The sequence below is a fragment of the Pseudorca crassidens genome, chromosome 3 (assembly GCF_039906515.1).
Source record: "Pseudorca crassidens isolate mPseCra1 chromosome 3, mPseCra1.hap1, whole genome shotgun sequence".
Taxonomy (NCBI): Eukaryota; Metazoa; Chordata; class Mammalia; order Artiodactyla; family Delphinidae; genus Pseudorca; species Pseudorca crassidens.
In genome coordinates, this window is record NC_090298.1 from 108,957,005 (window position 1) to 108,979,266 (window position 22,262).

Consider the following 22,262-nt stretch of genomic DNA (forward strand, 5'->3'; position numbering starts at 1 on the left):
TTATGAAAGTGCATAGTTTCCTGAAGACTATGTATACATGTAAAGGGAAAGAGATGTATTAAGAAGAGGTAGAATGTAATAAAAAATGTTAAGCTAGGTATTTAGAAATTGATTCCTGCAATAGAGAACTACTGTAGGTTTCTGAGAAGGGCAGTGACACAAGATCAACACTGTATGTCTCACACAGGCTTAACCCAGCAAAGTGTATATTTCGCCGACTCGAAGTACCCTATAGGTCCAGGCAACTCTTTGGGGCAACTGTTTCACATGCAGAGACTCAGATATCCAGGCTGCTTTGGTCTCTTGGCTCTGCCATCTTAACATGGGGCCACTTAAGTAATAGCAGCAGGAGAAAAAACGGCTGGAAGAGATTGCTAAACATTGCCAGCAATCACAGAAATAAAAATTAATACAAATAACTTTTTTCCCCATCAGACTGGCAAAAAGATAATTTCATAATACAAAATATGGGCAAGGCAATGGAGGAAAACAATACTTTTATAAATTGCTAAAGGGAGTTATGAACTGATACAGCTACTCTGGACAGTGATTTGGGGAGTAGCCACTCTGAGGGAGCAAATGTAAGATTTATTACATTTAAAATATATAAACCTTATGACTCAACAACTCCTCTTTGGGCACCTACCCTAAAGAAGCATACAGGTGTACAAGGGGAAATGTACAAGGACATTCATTATAATAGTTTAGTAATAGTTTAAAAGATAAACAAGTATAGCAGGGAGAACAGCTAAATTGTTATATAGCTCATTATGGAATACAATGCAACAGTTCAAGGTATAAAACAGATCTGTATGTTCAAACCTGGATAGTTCTCTCAGATTTACTGATTGAAAAACCAAGTTTCGTGATAAATGTGAAAGATGTGACTCATTTTTTAAAAAAACATAAAAATAATACCACGTATTTTCTGGGTATATACTTATCTAGGTTTTGGGGAAAAAACTTGGAGGAACATACACTAGATAACCAACAGTATCACTCTATAGTGAACGTGAAAGATCGGGGCTGGTGGTCCAAAAGGAATTTTAACTTTATTTGCAATATCTAGCTGAGATGTTATACTTCCATATGGAGAAAGAATTCCCCTATTACTTCTAAAAATAAACTATTTGAAAAATTTCAGAACTGAAAACAAATATATACACATGTATGTGAGGGCAATTTTCTTCCTTCCCATTTAAAAGTGTCCACAAACACTGGAATGTACTGAAATTCTGTACCTCTTAGCAACTAGGGGTTGCTATACACACAGTATACATTCTGACTTTTTATAATGTTGAAAATATTAAGATTCAAAGATGAGTTTTATTAGAATGCCTTGTGAGAACATGACAAATACTGATACACTTGATTTAAACTAGAGCCAACAATGAACATTTACCTCATAAACACTGGAAACAGAGTAGAAACTGATATAAAATTATATTAACAACAAAAACTCCCAACATAAGGAAGCTGAGAAATGAATGGGAAGTGAAAAAGGAGTGCGTTTTCACTTCACTCCTTTGAATGCAGCACTCACACTCTTTATATTCCCATTGTATATTATATACATAAACATAAATATATTGTTATATAATTTATATTTCACTTTTACTACCTAATGAAAGCCTACCATAGTGATGCCTACCCCACATACAACACCTGCTCATTAAGAACAACTGAGTGGGGGACTTCCCTGGTGGCACAGTGGTTAAGAATCTGCCTGCCAATGCAGGGGACACGGGTTCCAGCCCTGGTCCGGGAAGATCCCACATGCCGTGAAGTAACTAAGCCCACGTGCCACAACTACTAAGCCTGAGCTCTAAAGCCCGCTAGCCACATCTACTGAGCCTGTGTGCCACAAATACTGAAGCCCGTGCGCCTAGATTCTGTGCTCCACAACAAGAGAAGCCATCACGATGAGAAGCCCGCGCACCACAATGAAGAGTAGCCCCGCTTGCTGCACTAGAGAAAGCCCATGCACAGCAGCAAAGACCCAACGTAGCTAAAAATAAATAAAATAAATTTATTCAAAAAAAAAAGAAAAACTGAGTGAATATTTGACTTCTGAACACTGTCACTCAGAGGGTTTCCACGGATATCTGAACAGCTGAAGTCTCAGCACAGATACATTCAGTATTTCAGGGTGAGTAGCATTTCCTGAACTGTATATGCTGGAATACTGTTTCAGAAGACAAAACTCGTGGATATATTGGGGGAAGGGGGTTGATGGCTGAATAAATTAGCAAATAATGCTATAACATATGCCCCTTTAACTCTTTACAACAAGCATAAGCATATTTATGGAGGGTCCAAGAAGTCCCACAAAAAAGAAATCTGTTTCACCCAGCATTTTCAAAACTTCTTTTTCCCCCAATATTCTTATTAACACCCTGTCAATGTAAGAAATAATGCTTTGGGACAATCCCATCCATCTATCCAAGAAACATTTATAGGACAATTAGTTTGGGGGGGAGCAGTGGCAGAGATCTCCTTCAATCTAAATTGGCATGAATGCAGGCATGTATAGCATAAGTGTAATATTACACAAATGTTCAAGATTCTAATTCATATTTAAAAACTGAGTCTTCAAGAATAACCTGCCAAAACTAAGAATGATAGTAGGGAAATTTATCCTTTAATAAGTTTGCTATCTGAAACTTTTTGCCCCTTATAATTCATACCCAAGCATTATTTCATTTAAATGAAGGTTATTCAAAGGGCTCTAAAGTATGAAATAATATTTATTATTAACCCTAAAAATAATGTTTAAAAACTACACAATTCCCCGACAAAACAACATTCCTCAAAGTTCACTATTAAATTCCAAACTGCATTGTTAGAACTTTCTTTTTAAAGCGTAGCTACCTGATACAGAGGAACTGTGCCTATCCAGAAGTCACTTATCCATTAACCTTAAAACTATCAAAGAATAAAGATGATTCTTGGGCACATTACATAGTCTGTAAGTTCCTGTATGCTACTCACAGTAAGACATTTCAGAAACACATACTCATTAACTATATATAGAAATAAATTTCTAACAAGCTTGGTGGTCTAATTTCCCAGTTACTCAATAAAGAGCACTTAGTGTATACCTGGTGCTAGTCATAATAGTGATAGATATCATGGATTTGGGGAGATTTTAAAAAACAATTAAATAATTCAAAAAGATACATGTACCACAATGTTCACTGCAGCACTACTTACAGTAACCAGGACACGGAAGCAACCTAAATGTCCATCAACAGATGAATGGATAAAGAAGATGTGGCACATATATACAACGGAATATTAGCCAGAAAAAGAAACGAAATTGAGTTATTTGTAGTGAGGTGGATGGACCTAGAGTCTGTCATACAGAGTAAAGTAAGAAAGAGAAAAACAAATACCGTATGCTAACGCACATATATGGAATCTAAAAAACCGTACTGATGAAGCTAGTGGCAGGGCAGGAATAAAGACGCAGACGTAGAGAATGGGCTCGAGGACGCGGAGGGGTAAGGGGAAGCTGGGATAAAGTGAGAGTGTAGCAGTGACATATGTACACTACCAAATGTAAAACGATGGGAAGTGGGAAGCTGCTGCATAGCACAGGGAGATCAGCTTGATGCTTTGTGATGACCTAGAAGGGTGGGATAGGGAGGGAGGGAGGGATGCTCAAGAGGGAGGGCATATGGGGATATATGTATACATATAACTGATTCACTTTGTTGTACAGCAGAAACTAACACCACATTATAAAGCAATTATACTCCAATAAAGATATTTAAAAAATTAGAATAAGTAACAAATAAAATAACAAATGCAACTTAGACAGATCTCATTCTCATTAGGGGTAGAGAGCAGACTAAATGTACTGAAGAGTCCTGACAAAGACCCAGAATCACAATGTCCAATGTGGTAGCCCTAAGTCACACATGGCTACTGAGCACTTGAAGTGTGGCTAGTCAAATTGAGACATGCTGTAAGTATACAATGCAAATTTGAATTCAGTAAAAACAAACAAAAAAAGGAAATATCTCACTAATAATTACTCTATTTTTATTACATATTTTAAAAACTCTACTGGATATATTATTACATTAAATTCACCTTATAAAGTGCTTTTTAAAAAATAAGGCTACCAGAAGGTTTAAAATTACATATGTAATTCACATTTTATTTCTGTTGAACAATATTAGGCCAGAGACTTGAATGAGCATGATGCATTCAGGAAACAGTAAGCAAACCAGTGTAGCTCAGGTAGAGATGTATACTACAGGAAGACACAAGAGATGAAGGGCCAGACATAGCATTTTGGGATGCTTAGATTCCCTGTCTTAGAAAAGACCTACTAAAGAGTTTTAAGCAAGAAAATGACTATGAGAATATACCTTTAGAACACATTACTCTGGAAGCATAGAAGATGAAATGGAAGAAAATCATACATATGGGAGACAGGAAACATTCGTCAAGGCACAAGAAGATAGAGGCCTTATGAAATTAAAAGCAAGCCACCAGAATTATAAAGTACTTTCTAGGGCTAGACAGAGTGTCATATCAAAGAAGTGTCAGCTGACAGTGAGAGAGAGGGTTAAAAATAGATCCTAAGGCTCCCAAAGCAGTCTGGAGCCTGTTTAATGGAAACAGTCTAAATTTCCCAAAAGTCCTAAAGGAAACAGCTATAACTAATCATAGCAGCCTTGCATATATACAGCAGCACTGTGCCTGAGGCATGTGAAATTGCATTCCTAACTCATTATTTTTCCTGAAAGATGATGGGGGGGGCACTGTTAAATAACTCAATAAATATTAGAGTTTTTTTTTTTAACTCTAAGACACATGTTTCTCCCCACTTTTTAACATTTTTAAAACCACAGAGCAGTGTTCAATCAATATTTGCACTTAACAGTGGGTTTGTTAAAAGTGCAAATAGAATTCTTGAGAAAACAGGAAATCAGTTTAAGAATGCCTGACAAGTTTGAGGACACACAAGGAAACCAGAGTAGTTGGAGTAGTGTAACAAGGAGGAGTGTAGGGAAAGATGAGGGGAAGAGAGATCACATACTGTCTGGCAAGTCATGGTTGACTTTTACTCTGAAGAAAGAATGTCAAGGAGGAGGAAGTGATCAACTGTGTCAAATGCTGCAGATGGGTAAATCTAGGGAAGAGTCAAGAAATAACCTATAGATTTAGCTGTGTATAAAAGTGAGAATGGAAGCACTTCCTAGACCAGTGACTGTAGGAGCTACCTAAGGAAGATGGAAGCCAAAGTAGTAATGCCTCCTCCATCTAGTAGACAGTCACTTGGGGCAAGCAACTGTAACAGACCAGATGATGAGCTCTCAAATAAGAATCAATCAAGAAAAGTCAAACCCCTGAAAGAAAACAACAAAAAAACTCAACTAAGAAAAATCTGAACTTGAAGAAAGAGCTGATAAGACAATCAGGAAAAAAGAATAGCATCCACAAAATGAAAACAAGTTATTAAACAAGGGTGGTTGTAAAAAAGCATCAATTAAGAGATTTCAGGTATCAATAACATAATAATTAAATTTAGGAATTTAAAAGGTAAATAGCAGGACAGAAATTAGTCACAGGTGGAGAATTAGTTAATGAGCTAGAATATCAAACTGGGAAGGCACAGGGTGAGAATAAAGTATGAAACAAATGTTGAGAGACATTATGGATAGATCTAGAGTTCCAACATATGGAGTGACAAGAGAAAAAAAGAGCTGCAGTTTTCAAAAACTAATACATTTCCCACAAGTGAAGACAAATGGGAATCTTCAGCTTGAGAAAGACTTTCAAGTGCCAAAAAGGGGAAAGAAAACAAAACAAAATATTAGATAATCCATGGTAAAACTTTACGGTATCAAGGATAAAAAATAAAACAAAACAAATAATGCTAAAGGGAAAAAGACTTGAGATTTATTATTTTATATACAAATAAGCAAATATTTGAAGGGTAAATATAAAGGAAAGCATTTTGAACATTGTTGCTAGAACTATTTATTTGATCAAGAAAATAAATCAACTCAGAAGTACTGAATCTGAGTAGCAGAATGGGAAAAATACATGAATAAAAATGAGTAAAAAGTATTAGAAAACCAAAACTAGCAAGTATGAAAACTTAATCACAAGTTTAACGTGTTTAATCACAATCCAGTTAATATTCCATCAATAATAAACAATAACATGAGAGTTGGGGTGGGTGGGTGGGGCGATAGGAGAGATGTACTCTATCATAAACACTTAATTTACATAGTAAAGTACCACTCACGAAATCCTGTTCAGATAATATTTGTTATCATTTAATGAAACCTTACAATCTAATCTTTACAATGCTCTTTGCCTCTTCTACACTTGTTAAATCTTACATTGAAAGTTGGATACCAGTACCCCAAAAGGCTATTTTTTTGTAGGTATTCTGAAGAATAACCCCTATATCTCATTCTTTTGTTTGAATCTTTTTCACCTGGTCTCATCCATTTCCCTTCCATGTGTCATTTTAAACCTCAGTGCCAAGCCTCAGCAATGCATGGGCCCCACAGGTGGCATTTGCACTAAAGAGACCATCCATGCCTTACCAGGTAATAGTACAAATGAACTGTGTACCTAGGCATCTTTCCATCTCTTTACATTTCAATCAGCTCTTTGCCAAATGGACAGTGAATTTAAATGTCCTTCCAGAAGCTGCCTTTAAGAGAGATATCCAACGAGCTATCTTTCAGATAAAACATTATACCATGATGCTACCACAGTATTTCTTCCTTAGTCACCATCAATAGGACAACCTTTAAACAAAGACATGATTTCAGATCATCCTAAGAGATGCTTCTATTGTGCCTGTCTCTAATTCAACACATCCATAAAGCAATCTTAACACAGTCATTGTTACAATTAAAGTGTTCACTAAATGTTGTATAACACAGACTATAAATTAGACTAACATAGCCAAATACATCAACCCTTTAAGGAAATGAGGAAATACAATACATTCAGGTTAGAGTATGATCACAGAGAAGTACAGAAATAGGCATAAACAAATGATGATTCAGTCTGAAAACAATATACTTCAAATGCTTTGCATTTTAAGTCTACAGATTAATTAAGAAAGTATTTTTCAAATCCTCTTAGAGGTATATTAGAATATTTTAGAGATTCCTTTAAGTTGAAAAACAAAATGGCCATGAGAATGAGTTTAGACTGTTTTGTAGCTCTTATTTTTTAAAAGTTTGGAAAATATAATAGTACAATACAGCTCGTTTACAATTCACAACAGGTAGAATTTAAATGTAATAGGTAGATTATATCAATCTCAAAGAAAATAATTACTTACTTTGGAGGCCCATGGCTGAAGACAGTTGGCATAACAGCGAACAAGAAAAGCCATTTCCTGAGCTGCAAAGGATAGTTTGCTTTTCAAAACAGAGCCACACCGATGAGTATGTTGACAAAATTCTTTTAACTTTCTTTCTTATAAATCATATACCATTTGCAGTGTAAATTGCAGTGTAAAGACAGCTTCTCCAAATCCCTTTCAAACTGATATCAGGAGCTTTCAATAGCTTAGAATTTAGCTTCTAAATAACTGGAATACTTTTCAACAAAATGTTCACTTTTAACAAGCAAATCACAGTAAATCAAGATGTTTAGATTTCTGGCTCAAAACATACAGACACATCCTTCCTCAGGCACCTGGCACAGGCATGCACAGTGGTAACTGAACAGTTAATACTGTATAAATCAAAGCAAATAAGGCAACATGCACCAAATCCGTGTTGCTTGATTCTGAGAAATCTTTCCAAAGACAGCTTTGTCTTTTCTTCAACTTATTTCATTCTGTAGAGTAAGCACTGCAGTAATTCTTCTGCATCAGAAGCAAACCAGAACACTGTATCCTTAAGATGAAAGTTTCTTCTTTATATTGTTAACCACCAGAGGTTTAAAAAAAAAAAAAATCAACCACTGAGCAAGTGGTAGTTAGAAGATATATGCTCTAACAGGTTTGTCCTGTAGAATGCTTGAGAATCTCCAAAATTAAAAATTTCTCTTTTCACATGCACTATTTACGGCTCTGCAGCATTGCTCCTTGTTCTAATGCATCAGTAAGATAGTACTGTGGATCTAAGTCTGGCTTTCTGGTTGAAAATTTATATATGATATGGTACAAAAACACTACATCTTCTGCTAAAGCAAGACTGTATGCTAGTGTTTTAATTCCTACTGTCCTTGCCTGTTTCACAGCAGCTCCCTAAGGAGAAGCTCCTATTGATTCTATGCTCTGCAGTAAGATGAAATATCTAATAAGAAGGAAAGAGAGTGGGAGGAGAATAGAGCTAAAAGGATGACATCACCTGTATAGAAAGCCTTCAGAAACTGCATTAGATCAATTGGCTACTGTATCTGCAGATGTAACCCAAAGAGCAATTTATTGAAAACACACACACACCCTTCCCGTGAAACGTGTTAGCAAGCTAAATTCTGTAAGAAAAAAACTGGCTAAAGCATCTCTCTGTTTCAGTCTTAAAAATCCATTTTGATTTTTAATTCTGTGCATTGATACACAGCTTTATTTGGGAAGCCATATTACTATTCAAATTTAACACAGTATTGTCCTCCCAAGGGAAAATAATTAGCTCTGGTAAGATACTCTTGCATTGCAAATACAGAAGGCAGCCTAGTTCTCAGATGTCACATATGTATTCTGCTTGCAAAACTTCCTGTTTATCAAATAATGTTCTGAAAGGTATAACCTTCAAGACCACTCTAAATTAACATTAAAAATATCAAAACTGGTACTAAGATTTGTATGTAAATAGTACATTTAAATGGAAACAATTTCATTTCCCAAAAGAAAAGCTGGAAAAAAAAAAAATCACAGGCACAAGAGCTGACGTGCGGCATTCACCAACCCCTCTGAGGAAGAATAATCTATGCAATGTGGTACTTTCCTACAGCCCAATGCTAAATTCCTAGAAAGAGACCAGAAGCAAGTAAAACTCAGAAGGAATCAGAAAAGAAAATGATTCAACCTGCTTCCAAATTGAGCTTGGACTAAAAGGAAATATTTTTCTACAAAAATTATAGGAAAAATTTAATTCTTGCCACACCTCCTCCAATCTGAAAACACAATTCCTCTAGTACCCACCCTATTCTTCAAGATTCTGCCACAAGGCATCTAGTGCAGATACTACCACAAAGAGTTTGCACTAAAGGTTGCAATGGTGCCTCTCAATGGCCAAAGTAAGACACAGTTTCCAATGGTAAAATACAGTTAATACCCCTCCAGGCAGCAAAATTATGAGAATAACATCAATGAATAAATCAAAGTAACTGAATTATCTTGCTTTATTTACCTACCACCATTTTGAGGGAAGAGGTGTGCAACATAAGAGAAATTATTACCTGAGAGACAGGTGTTATTACAAAGGACTTTACTGTCAAGAGATGAACACCTTGTGACTAGCCAAAAACAAACAAATAAGCAAACAAAGAGTTCTTCAATACACCTGAGCAAACTATAAGTCACTTTCTGAACAACACTATGATGCCAATCTGAACTATGCTGCTACTTATAAGACTAGAACTGACTTTAGTAAAACTAGGTTTTATTCTGAATAAAGACAAGTCATACTTTCACAATAAGTGACCATTTATGAATATGGATTTCCATAAAACTTAAGAATTATCTGTTTCCTGAAAAAATTTCAAAGGAACACACAAAATTTACATTTAAATATAAAACTAAATCTAAGAAATAAACATGACCCTAGTTTTCTAACCCTAAAACATGGAAATTATGTACAGGTTGATTTTCAAGCACCAATGTATTTTTTCAACTCAATTAATTTAAATAACCTATGAGTTGGAATTTCAACAAAATGTTAAGTATTTAAGAATAAATTAACTAAAATCTAATTTTAACACTCATTTTTAAAAACAGAAAAATGATAGTAGACACCTTGTATGTAAATGAAGCCAAACATTTCCTAAAGATAAATTTCTAAAAGATATCCTGTATGTAAACATTACATGACTGAAAAACATTTCAGTTTCAACGCAAGACAGTAATTATATTCATGTACAGAACCAACAGGATAAATTACAACCAAATCAAAAAGCAAAACCCTAAAGGGCACCTTTCCTCCTTTTTATAAATCACGCTGATAGCACACAAAGGACTTCAAGCTGAGCAAGGGAGACAGCCATCTCTTAACTACTTTAAAAAACACTCTGCCCTGCGTATGAAATGCAATCCACTAATACCATATGTTAGAACAACTGTAGTAAACACCAGCTCAATAAAGGAGCAACTCTCTTTTCCTTTAGTTTGGCCTGGAAGTGAAGATGACATCATCCTTTTCCTTGTTCTACCAATCATCTCATAGTATCTGCCATTCTAGGGAACTGTACGGTGAGCCTGGCATGAAAAATCTCCCTGTGCAACAATATCATGAAAGAAACAAACAGGCCAAATTTTATATTCAGCATGTGAACCCACCACCACTTTGATGATACACTATACCACACTGTTTCTTCAGTAAGAATGACTTACTCTCAATTACTGAAAACTATAAACATCTTTAGAAAAGTCAGTAATTTATCAAATAACTAAAATATATGATTAGGTGAATAAATGAATTTTCACTTCTATTACTTTAAAAATTTTATCATGATCTCATTCCATTACCTCACCAATTCAAATGAAGTAACTGCAGAAAGGGAGAATGCCCTGATCTACATATTGTCTAGGAATCATAACCACAGGATAACCATTTAAGAATACATTTCCCCTGCATATGAAATGCCATGATGCTAAGCCACACTGATGAAATCTTTAGCTTTAAAAAGGTCTTTCAAACTACTACCAAATAAAGCAATCAATGTATGCATTTGCAAAACTTCAAACCATTATAAAATAGTCTTATAAAAATGTAAATGCTATATAGTTAATAATTAAATTATTTATATATTCATAATATAAATATAAATTACTTTATATATTCATAATATAAATTTTATATATTCATATTATAAATTATTTTATGTATTCATATTTTATGAACACATGATAAACTGTATAAACTAATATAAAATACATTAACTATATAAACTATTTCTAAACAAAAATACGAAGCAGAACATTTGAAATCATATTGTATAGAAAGCCAAATATGAGGCTCTAATAGTTACTAACCTATAAATATACCTTTTATGTCAATAGGTAACAACACTGAAAAGGAGAAAAAAGGTAATCGTGGATAAAGGTAAGTTAACAAAGAATTTACACTCTAGACATTATGAAAAACAAAAAACCAACATTAACAAAAACCAGGTTTATAGTAATCTCAGGCACAGTCATACACTTTATTCCCCATCTGCACAGTGAAATATTATAATCACAATGTAGAGAAGCCAAACTCAAAAGGAGGTGAGACCAAAGAAAAATTATGTAGTTTTACAAAATATATAAATAATAAAACAAACAGGCCACTCATTTCTGTGTTTTAGCTGTAAGCATTTGGCCTTTAAAATATAAACTGTTAAATGTACTGATTTATATAGTAAAAACACTTTAATCCTTTTGGAAAATGAATGAATAAATGACACTACCATAATATCTGAGGTAACATACAAGCCCTTTTAAAGGATCACAGTAAGCTTTCCTACTCCCTGCCCCCCTCCTGCCCCTTGCTTAACTTGAACATCTGAAATGAATCTCTGTAGTTACCAGACATGGTTAACTCTAATTACTGGTGCCCCTCAGGAATTCCTGCTTTCAAACTGCATCCTATCTATTTCTCAGACTTTCTGAAGAAAGCCAGACTACCAACACTCTCTTCCTATTCTGTAAGAAACAGTGTGCTTCAGCACACTGTCATCTATGTCCACTATATGATCAGCACCACGCTGTTGAAAACCTTATCAGAGCCACCAGTGGGCCACATATGCACTATGAAATATGATCCTTCCTTAGGGAGTGATGGAGGAAGAAAAAGCAAAGAGAAAGAGGGAAGCCTTCATCATCAACTAAGGTGATGTAAGCTTCTATAATTAGAATCAGTGAAACCGAAGCAACAATAAAAAGGCACCACCATGCTTCTACTTTCCACTACACAGTGCAACTGTAGCAAGCATTTTTCACTCACACACAAAAAAATACACTTTGCATATATAGTCAAGTATGCTACATACTATATGCAAAGTTAATGTAGTTTTAATATAATGTATTATTTTCTACAAAAAAACAAGATTTGCCCAATAATTAAAATAAATACCTGTATCTATATATAAACATGACTGAAAAAAGAAACCTCACTAAAAAAATTAAACAATTGAGAATACTGTCTCCATCTGTAAATTCCTGGATTATATTAGAGATTACCTTTGTATCCCTTCTCTGATTTTAAATACTGCATTTTCTAGTACTATAAAAGCTAAATGCCTAGTTACTGAACAGGTAACGAATCAAATTAAAAGGCAGTAACAATCAGCATTAATCTGTTTGAAATGTTTGAGTAGTTATTCCCCTTCCATCTGGAATGCTCTCAAAAATCACTGTCTTAGGCCACTGGTATATACATTAGTATCAGAGTCGTTTCAAACGATCTTCAAAAGAGCTTTCTGTAAAGTGTTTCACGTATGATAAAAATCTTTCCTATTCTGGTTCCCTGGGCAGATCCATATGAATCAGTGTCACCTTTAAGCGAGGAAGAATCGTCCCAGACAACCAGAGGGCATGCCCCTGCCCTCTTCCCAACACTCCTGAAGCTCACACAGAGTGAATGATAAAAACAATTTTTGAAGATGACTACTTAGAAGTTAGCAGTACTTATGTAGAGCGTTAAAAATAATTTTCATACGTTATGAAAAATAATTTTCACACCCTAGGGATCAATCTTAAGGGAAAAAATCTAAGTCACATACAGATATATTCATACAAGTTGTAATAGGAGATAAGCTGGAAACTGCATGAGAATACTTTGTTATAATATTAATATTAAAAATAATGTTCAGGGAAAAATTTAATTGCATGAGAAGTAGAAAGGCAGGATAAATAAATATTCAGCATTATCTAAATTAAAAAAGATCTCAATGATTTAATCGAGATACATGCATTTAAAAATCATTAGCCACACTAGCTATCTCTGGTTTTGAGGATTACAGCATTTCCTTCTTAATATTCTTCTATATTTTTCTACATTACTATAAGGAACATTTTTTTCCACACACAAAAATTTTTTTAATCTGCTCTAGGCAGGCATTTGTCCTACTTAGACTGTTTACAATTACACCCCTCTGCTTTTTCTCTGTCCATTTGCAGACTCATGACCCTGTAACTAGGTACAAGAACCTTCTATTGAGAATTCTAAATTATTTCCCAGAAGACAAATGAGAAGAATTCTCCCAAGAGATGCTAGACACACATGAATAAAAGGAGAAAAGTTCTCTTCTGATTTTAAGGTATAAAGCACAATAAAGAACATATCTGTCCAGAGCACTATGGCTTGTAAATAGGGTGAGAGAACAAGCAACACTGAAAAGCTGCAGATTCTCAGAGGCTGGGCTCCAAATTTCTCAGTAGCAGTCTGATCAACACTCACTGTCTTATACACAAATAAGATTGGCAAAGCTTCCAGATACACAATCTTCTTTACTTTAGAAGTAATAGAAGATTGTGTACTCACTCATCCTTTCATTCTACAAGTATTTATCAGACACAAAATATAATTTAAAATAATAAGGATCCATCAAGTGCACAAATAAACTTCACACTGTTGACGGTTTATCAATCAGTGACTGTGACTTTAGCAGTCCAAACTTGAAATTCTGATAATATATGCAACAAGAGTGTGCACACCTCCTCCATTTTGACTTGAATAAATGTTTAAATTATTTGCTTACTGGTGGTCTGCTATTGTCTGAAGGTTTGTGTCGCCCCCCACCCCCAAAATTCCTATGTTAAAATCTAATCTGCAAAATGATGGTATTAGGAGGTGGGGCCTTTGGGAGGTGATTAGGTCATGAGGGCTCTGGAACTGGGATTAATGCCCATATAAAAAATGCCCCAGAGAGCTTCCTAGCCCTGTTCTACCATGTGGACACAGCAGGGGTTGGCAGTCCACAGTTAAAAGGGACTTGGTAGCTAGTTCAATTCCCCCACATGATGCAGGGACTGAGGGTCTTAAATATTCCTTAACATTGCAAATTAGCGCTTGAAATAGAAAAGGAACACGTATCATCCGATTCCTAGTTTAATGTCTACTCTATCACATCAAACTGAGGAATCTGGCTCTTATAAACCTGCCCATATCAAGGATTTAACTTATTTGCACCTAGTTTCTTTGGAAGTTCAAATGGGTTGTCCTGAGACAAATGTTGAGATGCTGATATGAAGGTCTGTGTTTCTGGAAAATTCGTATGTTGAAATTCTAATCCCCAAGGTGATGGTATTAGAAGGTGGGGCCTATGGAAGGTGATCAGGTCATAGGAAGGAGCTCTCATGACTGGGATTAGTGCCCTTATAAAAGAGGCTCCACAGAGCTCCCTAGTCCTTTCCACCATGTGAGCAGACAGCAAGAGGTAAGCAGTCTACAATCCAGAAGAGGGCCTTTACCAGGACCTGAGGCATGCTGGCTGCTGGTACCATGATCTTGGCCTTCTAGCCTACAGAACTGTGAGAAATAAAAGTTCTGTTGTTTATAAGCCACTTGGTCTGTGGTACTTTGTTAGAGCAGCCTGAACGGACTAAGACACGACCCATGAGGTGATCTCAGCAACCACACTTGAATTCTTACTCAGCTGTACGGACAAACGTCTTAATCTCTCTCCGTACGCACTAAATCCAAACAAAACATGGAGCGCTGGAGGAGAGCAGGGAACATAAGGCACAATCACAGAAGAAGCAAAGAGAAAGAGATGCTTGTTGCATTAGTAATTTGTGAGCCTAAAATCAAACATTAGATTCTAGAGTGTCACACCATGCTCACCACCTGCCATACTATGCCAGAACAGTGAACTGTGTAGGAAGAATACATGTAAAGAAGGGTGAGCAAAAGGAAGCCCTCCAAATTTAAAATCATGACCCATGATGCTGCCATGGAAATCCCTCTTTCCAGGTGTCCCTTGGGAAGAGTTGGCTGGCTTCACTTTTGTGCAGGTGCTATGATGGAGAAAAAGAGGAAGAAGGGTAGTAGATTATCCTGTGCTTGAGAATGTAAAAAGCACCATAGGTGACATAAGGAACAAGAAAAAAAAAAATTAAGATTTAGTCTGAGGAATGTGGGATCTAATTAAGAGCCAATAACAGCACATCAAACACCCAGACTGTTCGTTGTTCAAAAATATAGCAGAAGGGGCTTCCCTGGTGGCGCAGTGGTTGAGAATCTGCCTGCCAATGCAGGGGACACGGGTTCGAGCCCTGGTCTGGGAAGATCCCATATGCCGCGGAGCAACTGGGCCCGTGAGCCACAACTACTGAGCCTGCGCGTCTGGAGCCTGTGCTCTGCAACAAGAGAGGCCGCGACAGTGAGAGGCCCGCGTGCTGCAATGAAGAGTGGCCCCCACACCGCGATGAAGAGTGGCCTCCGCTTGCCACTAGAGAAAGCCCTCGCACAGAAACGAAGACCCAACACAGCCATAAATAAATAAATAAATAAATTTATTAAAAAAAAATATATATAGCAGAAGAAGAAAGGAGATATCAATGAGAAGAACTATAACTTCATAACTGAAGTACCTAAACACCAACAATATTTTTTAAACCTTTAAAGAATGTCCAGATTTAGATTTGGATCAATAATGTTTCCATAAAATGACCAAGGATGAATGTTGTCTGATAATCTAGAGATGCATTTCAAGTTAAATAAAGGCATACTTGTTGCCTGATCTTTGTGAAACCAAAACACTTCCCCCTTACTGGTCCCTGGCTTATTTTTACCATTTAACCTTACGTATATACCAATATTAAAAATTCAACTCACTACATATGAAAAATGTTCACCACTGTAGGCTATTTAAAACACAAATCAACTTTCTATAAAAAATACAGACATTTAAGAAATTCTTAAGTAAATTGCTAATTTTGTTTTCTGCTATCTTCAAAACAGAGCATGATTATAGCACACTGCATGTAAGTATGTGTAACATCTTATGGGATCAGTGAGAAGAGCACTCTACAAACAGTAAGTGTTAGGGGAGGCTTCTCCAAAGAGTTCATGGATGAATGGACTCTTAGGAGTTGAGCAGGACTTTGTCAGGAGGACATGGCAGGAGACCATTCTGGATAAAAGGAGCAAATAGCAAGTTAAGATTCAAATTGAATCATCAAAGGACAGAATTATATTAGGTAAAGAAGCCTGCAAGAACCTTCCAGGGAGAGAGAAAAAACAAAGGAAGGGACAACCAACAAAATTATGGGGCCAGAAGGGTGAACAGGTAGACTGGGGCCAGATGACAAAGGGATTTATATATCATATAATCTCAATACTTTAAAAACTAAATATTTCTGAGCTGTATTTCTAAGATACATAATTTATTTATAAATTAATACATGTACTACCAGCAAAAGTATTTTGTGTTCATTATGAAATACACACAAAAATCCACAGCAACTTAAAAAGATAACAGTACATATAAACTCTACTATTTTCTTCCCATGCCCTGTGGACTGTTTGCAAACTACATTTTAAGACACCTGAGCTAAACTACTGACTTTGCTAATTACTAAAAGAAAGAAGGTCTTCAAGGCAATAATTCCAAAACCAGTCATCAGTTTCTGGCAGACATCTCCTGTCATCATTTAACTGGCTTCTAGTCACTTATTATTATACATAGTAAAGCAACTCATTCAGTGACTTTCATATTCATTTTATAACCACTCTACCTCGTAGGGTTGAACAAAGAAACTGCTTTGTTTAAAGTGAGCCATTGTGAGTATAGGCTACAAGAAAACTGGAAAGGGCATAGTTGGCTGATTGTTGCCTGCTTGACTTTATCATTCTTACCTTTATTCTCCCTTTGTCCGATTCTTTAGCTTACATTTTTCAATTATCTTAACATATACACATATTGTGGTAAACACGTTTTAATAACCAGAAATAGATAAATAATAAAATTATTTTGTTAGCAACAGGAACAAAGGTTTTTTGAGTATTTCAATAACAACAGGAATAGAAGCTGCTGACACTACTGGATGTTTTTTCAAGGCACCAAACACCGAGCAGAGCCTTTCATATATATAAAACAAACTTAGAAATGTCACACAACTTGCCCAAAGTTACACAAGAACCTAAACAAGTTTATAAAAAAAACAGGCACTCTATCTTCTTTAACAGGCAATACACTCTGAGGATATACGGATGATGGTTCACATTTTCAAGGCATGTACACTCTGATGAGAGAGACAGACATTTGAATAAAAAATTACAATGTAATATAACGAATAGTCACAGGTATATGCATGGGATATTACAGGAATGTAGAGATGTGTACTTAACCCTACCAAGAAAAAATCATAGATTCCTCCCATAGGTTGATATAAATTATTTAAATTAAAAATTTTAATTTTCAATTAAAATCCTTAGTCATACCAGCCACATTTTAAGTGCTCAGTAGCCACGTGTGGCTGGTTACTATCATTTGGAAACCACAGATATAAAACATTTCCATCATTGTAGAAAGTTCTATTGGACAGAACTGGTTTAGACTATATGCCAGATAAATATGCTAGATCATTAGAATTTCTGATAGGTGGTGTTTGGCAATGAAAAGATTTAAGAGCTTAAAAGAAATAACATTGTTAAAAGATTCTTTTAGGACTGACAGAAGTAAAATGAATGAATTAGCTGGAGGCAGCGGATAGGGGAAGATGTAAGGAATAAGATGTAAGGAATAGGAGTAGAGGCATCAGAGAGAAGAGAAACACAAATCTTAAAATCAAATAAAATGATTAAGCAGATATTTTTAAATGTAGAGATTATATAACACTTTTCAATTAAAAAATATTCTCCAAAGTTCTTAAAATGAAAAAATATTGCTTTTACAATGAAAGCTGGCTGGGAGTGTGGGAGATGCTACTACAGCATTTCTAAAAAGAATGGCAGTGAACACTAAGGAAATGACATGGGGAAATTGAGAGGAGGGCACAAACATTTGAGTGGAAGACTCTATAGATATCATTAACTGATTAGACCTTGAGTGTGCACACATGTTCTATCAGCAACCATCATGGAAGACAGGCAAACGCAATATTACCTTCCTCATTTTTAGAGGTAAAGCAACCAAAGCACTGATTGTTTAGGTGAAATGTCCCAATCACAGAGTAAGTGAAGGAAGAATTTAGACAGATGGCTCATCTAAATACTAGACTATTTTTACTTGGCTTAATTACCCATCCTATTCACTGAATATTGCTTTCTATCCCCTTTATGCTATTTTGAAATATCAAATACATCCTCCCCAAAGATCGAAACTCTGAAAACACAGAGAATATTCAAAGACATTTAAATCTGTTGCCAGCTCTGAGAGCAATACCCAAAGGAGTTTTAAGAATGTTATTACTGTTATACAGTAGAACTGCTGTTTTTAACAACAACAAAAAAAACCTTTCACATTGAGACTGTGGTTCTCATCCTTATACAAAGCAATGTATATGACAAAACTATGAAAATATTTCATAAGAATAAATCATTTTTTTCAATCGTTCTAGGCATTCACTTAGAAAGTAACTCTGAAAAACATGCAAAAATTTTAAAGTTCACAAAATCTTGATGTACAGGTTTGCATTAATAATAATTAAGATAAAGAAAACTACATTAATGAAATATTCTGTACATCTTTAAGAATTTTTGACTTTCAGCATTCTAGCAAGAAAAAGTTGATGATGGTTTCCAAATGAAAAAAGAAAATGTCAGATTTCCACTGCTATCTAAAGTAATGATTCTCCTGATCTCTCTGAACTGCTGACAGTAGAATGAGGGACTTGCCTGGTGGCACAGTGGTTAAGAATCCGTCTGCCAATGCAGGAGACATGGGTTCGAGCCCTGGTCCAGGAAGATCCTACATGCCGCGGAGCAACTAAGCCCGTGCGCCACAACTACTGACCCTGCGCTCTAGAGCCCACGAGCCACAACTACTGAGCCCATGAGCCACAACTACTGAAGCCCACGCGCCTAGAGCCCGTGCTCCGCAACAAGAGAAGCCACCACAAGGAGAAGCCTGCGTACCGCAACAAAGAGTAGCCCCTGCTTGCAGCAACTAGAGAAAGCCCACGTACAGTAATGAAGACCCAATGCAGCCAAAAATAAACAAAAACAAAAACAAGACAGTAGAATGAAAGAAATAAAGATCCTTATAGTAGTCATAAAACCAATTATCTACTGCATGCTTTCACAAGTACTACTTAAGATTTTTGCTACTAGAACTTATACCCATCCTTCTCTAACTATTCCAAAACAGAAGAGGAAGGAACATGCCCAAATTCACTGTGTTAAGCCACCATCATGCTGATTCAAAACCAGATACAGACGCCACAGAAAAAGAAAATTACAGGCCAATATCTTTGATGAATACAGATGTAAAAATCCTCAACAAAATATTAGCAAACAAAATCCAACTATACATAAAGAGGATCATACACAACGATCAAGTTGGATTCATTCCAGGGTTTCAAGGATGATTCAACACACACAAATCAATGTGATATACCACATTAAAAAAAGCAGAGAAAAAAACCCACATGATCATCTCAATTGATGCAGAGAAAGCATTTGACAGGCTTCCCTGGTGGCGCAGCGGTTGGGAGTCCACCTGCCGATGCAGGGGATGCGGGTTCGTGCCCCGGTCTGGGGGGATCCCACATGCCATGGAGCGGCTGGGCCTGTGAGCCATGGTCACTAAGCCTGCGCTCCGCAATGGGAGGAGGCCCGTGTACCGTAAAAAAAAAAAAAAAAAAAAGAAAAGAAAAAGCATTTGACAAAATTCAACATCCATTCATGAAAAAACTCACCAAAGTGGGTATAGATGGAATATATCAACGTAATAAAAGCCATTTAGAACAAACCCACAGACAACATCATACTCAACAGTGAAGAGCTGAAAGCCTTCCCACTAAATTCAGGAATAAGAAAAGGATGCCCACTCACCCCTTCTTGTCAACATACTACCAGAAGTCCTAGCCACAGCAATGAGACAAGAAAAAGAAATAAAACGTATCCAAATTGGAAGGAAAGAGGTAAAACTGTCACTATTTGCTGATGACATGATACTCTCTATTAAGAACCCTAAACTCTTCACACACAAACCCTATTAGAACTAATAAATGAATTTGGCAAGGTAGCTGGATACAAGATTAATATACAGAAATCTGTTGCATTTCTTTACGCTAATAATGAAATATCAGAAAGTAAAAAAAAAAAAAAAAAAAAAAAAAAATCCTATTTAAAGTCATGTCAAAAAAAGTAAAATACCTAAGACTTAACCAAGGAGGTGAAAGACATATACACTGAAAACTATAAAACACTGACAAAGGAAACTGAAGATGATACAAAGAAATGGAAAGATAGCCCATGCTCTTAGATTGGAAGAACTAATACTGTTAAAATGGTCATACTATCCAAAGCAATCTACAGATTTAATGCAATCCCTATCAAAATACCTATGACATTTTTCACAGAACTAGAACAAATAATCCTAAAATTTATATGGAACCAAAGAAGACCCAAAATGCCAAAGCAATCCTGAGGAAAAAGAACAAACCTGGAGGCATAACCCTTCCAGACTTCAGACTATACTACAAAGCTGTAGTAATAAAAACAGCATGGTGTCGGCACAAAAAGAGACATACAGATCAATGGAACAGAACTGACTGCCCGGAAATAAACCCACACACTATTGTCAATTAATCTACAATAAAGGAGGCAAGAATATACAATGGAGAAAAGACAGTCTCTTCAGCAAGAGGTGAAGAGAAAAGCTAGATAGCTACAAATATATCAGTGAAATCAGAACACTCCCTCACATCATATACAAAAATAAACTCAAAATGGTTTAAAGACCTTGATATAAGACATGACACCATGAAACTCCCAGAAGAGAATATAGGCAGAACATTCTGTGACATAATCATAGCAATATTTACTTAGATCAAACTCCAAAGGCAAAAGAAATAAAAGTAAAAATAAACATATGAAACCTAATTAAACACAAAAGCTTTTGCACAGCAAAGGAAGCCATCAACAAAACAAAAAGACAACCTACGGAATGGGAGAAAAGTATCTGCAAATGATGTGACCAACAAGGGGTTAATGTCCAAAATATACAAACAGCTCATACAACTCAGTATGAAAAAAAAAAAATCAAAACATGGGCAGAAGACCTAAACAGATATTTCTCCAAACAAGACATAGAGATGGCCAACAGGCACATGAAAAGACGCTCAACATTGCTGATTATTAGAGAAACGCAAATCAAAACTACAATGAAGGGCTTCCCTGGTGGCGCAGCGGTTAAGAATCTGCCTGTCAATGCAGGGGACACAGGTTTGTGCCCTGGTCCAGGAAGATCCCACATGCCACAGAGCAACTAAGCCCATGCGCCACAACTACTGAGCCTGTGCTCTAGAGCCCGCAAGCCACAACTACTGAGCTCGCGTGCTGCAACTACGGAAGCCCAAGTGTCTAGGGCCTGTACTCCACAAGAGAAGCCAGTGCAATGAGAAGCCCACGCACCACAGCAAAGGGTAGCCCCCACTTGCTGCAACTAGAGAAAGACCACATGCAGCAACAAAGACCCAACACAGCCAAAAAAAATAAATAAAATAGATAAAAGAAATAGAAGAAGGAAAAAAAAAACAACTACAATGAAGTATCACCTCACACCAATCAGAATGGCTATCCTGAAAAAGTCTACAAATAATAAATGCTGGAAAGGGTGTAGAGAAAAGGGAACCCTAGTACGCAGTTGGTGGTAATGTAAATTGGTGCAGCCACTATGGAAAACAATATGGAGGTTCCTTAAAAAACTAAAAATAGAGCTACCATACGATCCTGAAATCCCACTCCTGGGCATATATCTAGAAAGGACAAAACTCTAATTTTAAAAGATATATGCACCCTAATGTTCATAGCAGCACTACTTACAATAGCCAAGACATGGAAACAACCCCAATAGCCATCAACAGATGACTGGTTAAGAAGATGTGAGATAGATAGATAGATAGATAGATAAAAGAGAATATTACTCAGTCATAAAAAGGAATGAAGTATTGCTAT

At 36.1% G+C, this 22,262-nt stretch overlaps 1 protein-coding gene across 8 annotated transcripts in view; it reads right to left on the reverse strand.

Annotated features, from left to right (window-relative positions):
- Positions 1–22,262, reverse strand: part of RAPGEF6 (Rap guanine nucleotide exchange factor 6) — a 217,613-nt gene that overhangs the window by 102,584 nt on the left and 92,767 nt on the right. Inside the window, exon 1 of one of the 8 annotated variants that reach the window (XM_067731649.1) lies at positions 7,328–7,389. The exons of the other annotated variants lie outside the window; for them this stretch is intronic. Within the exon in view, the coding sequence (XP_067587750.1) occupies positions 7,328–7,381 (54 nt within the window). The 5' untranslated portion in view covers positions 7,382–7,389. Of the gene's footprint in view, positions 1–7,327; positions 7,390–22,262 lie in introns of those variants that run through there. 8 annotated transcript variants of the gene reach the window in all.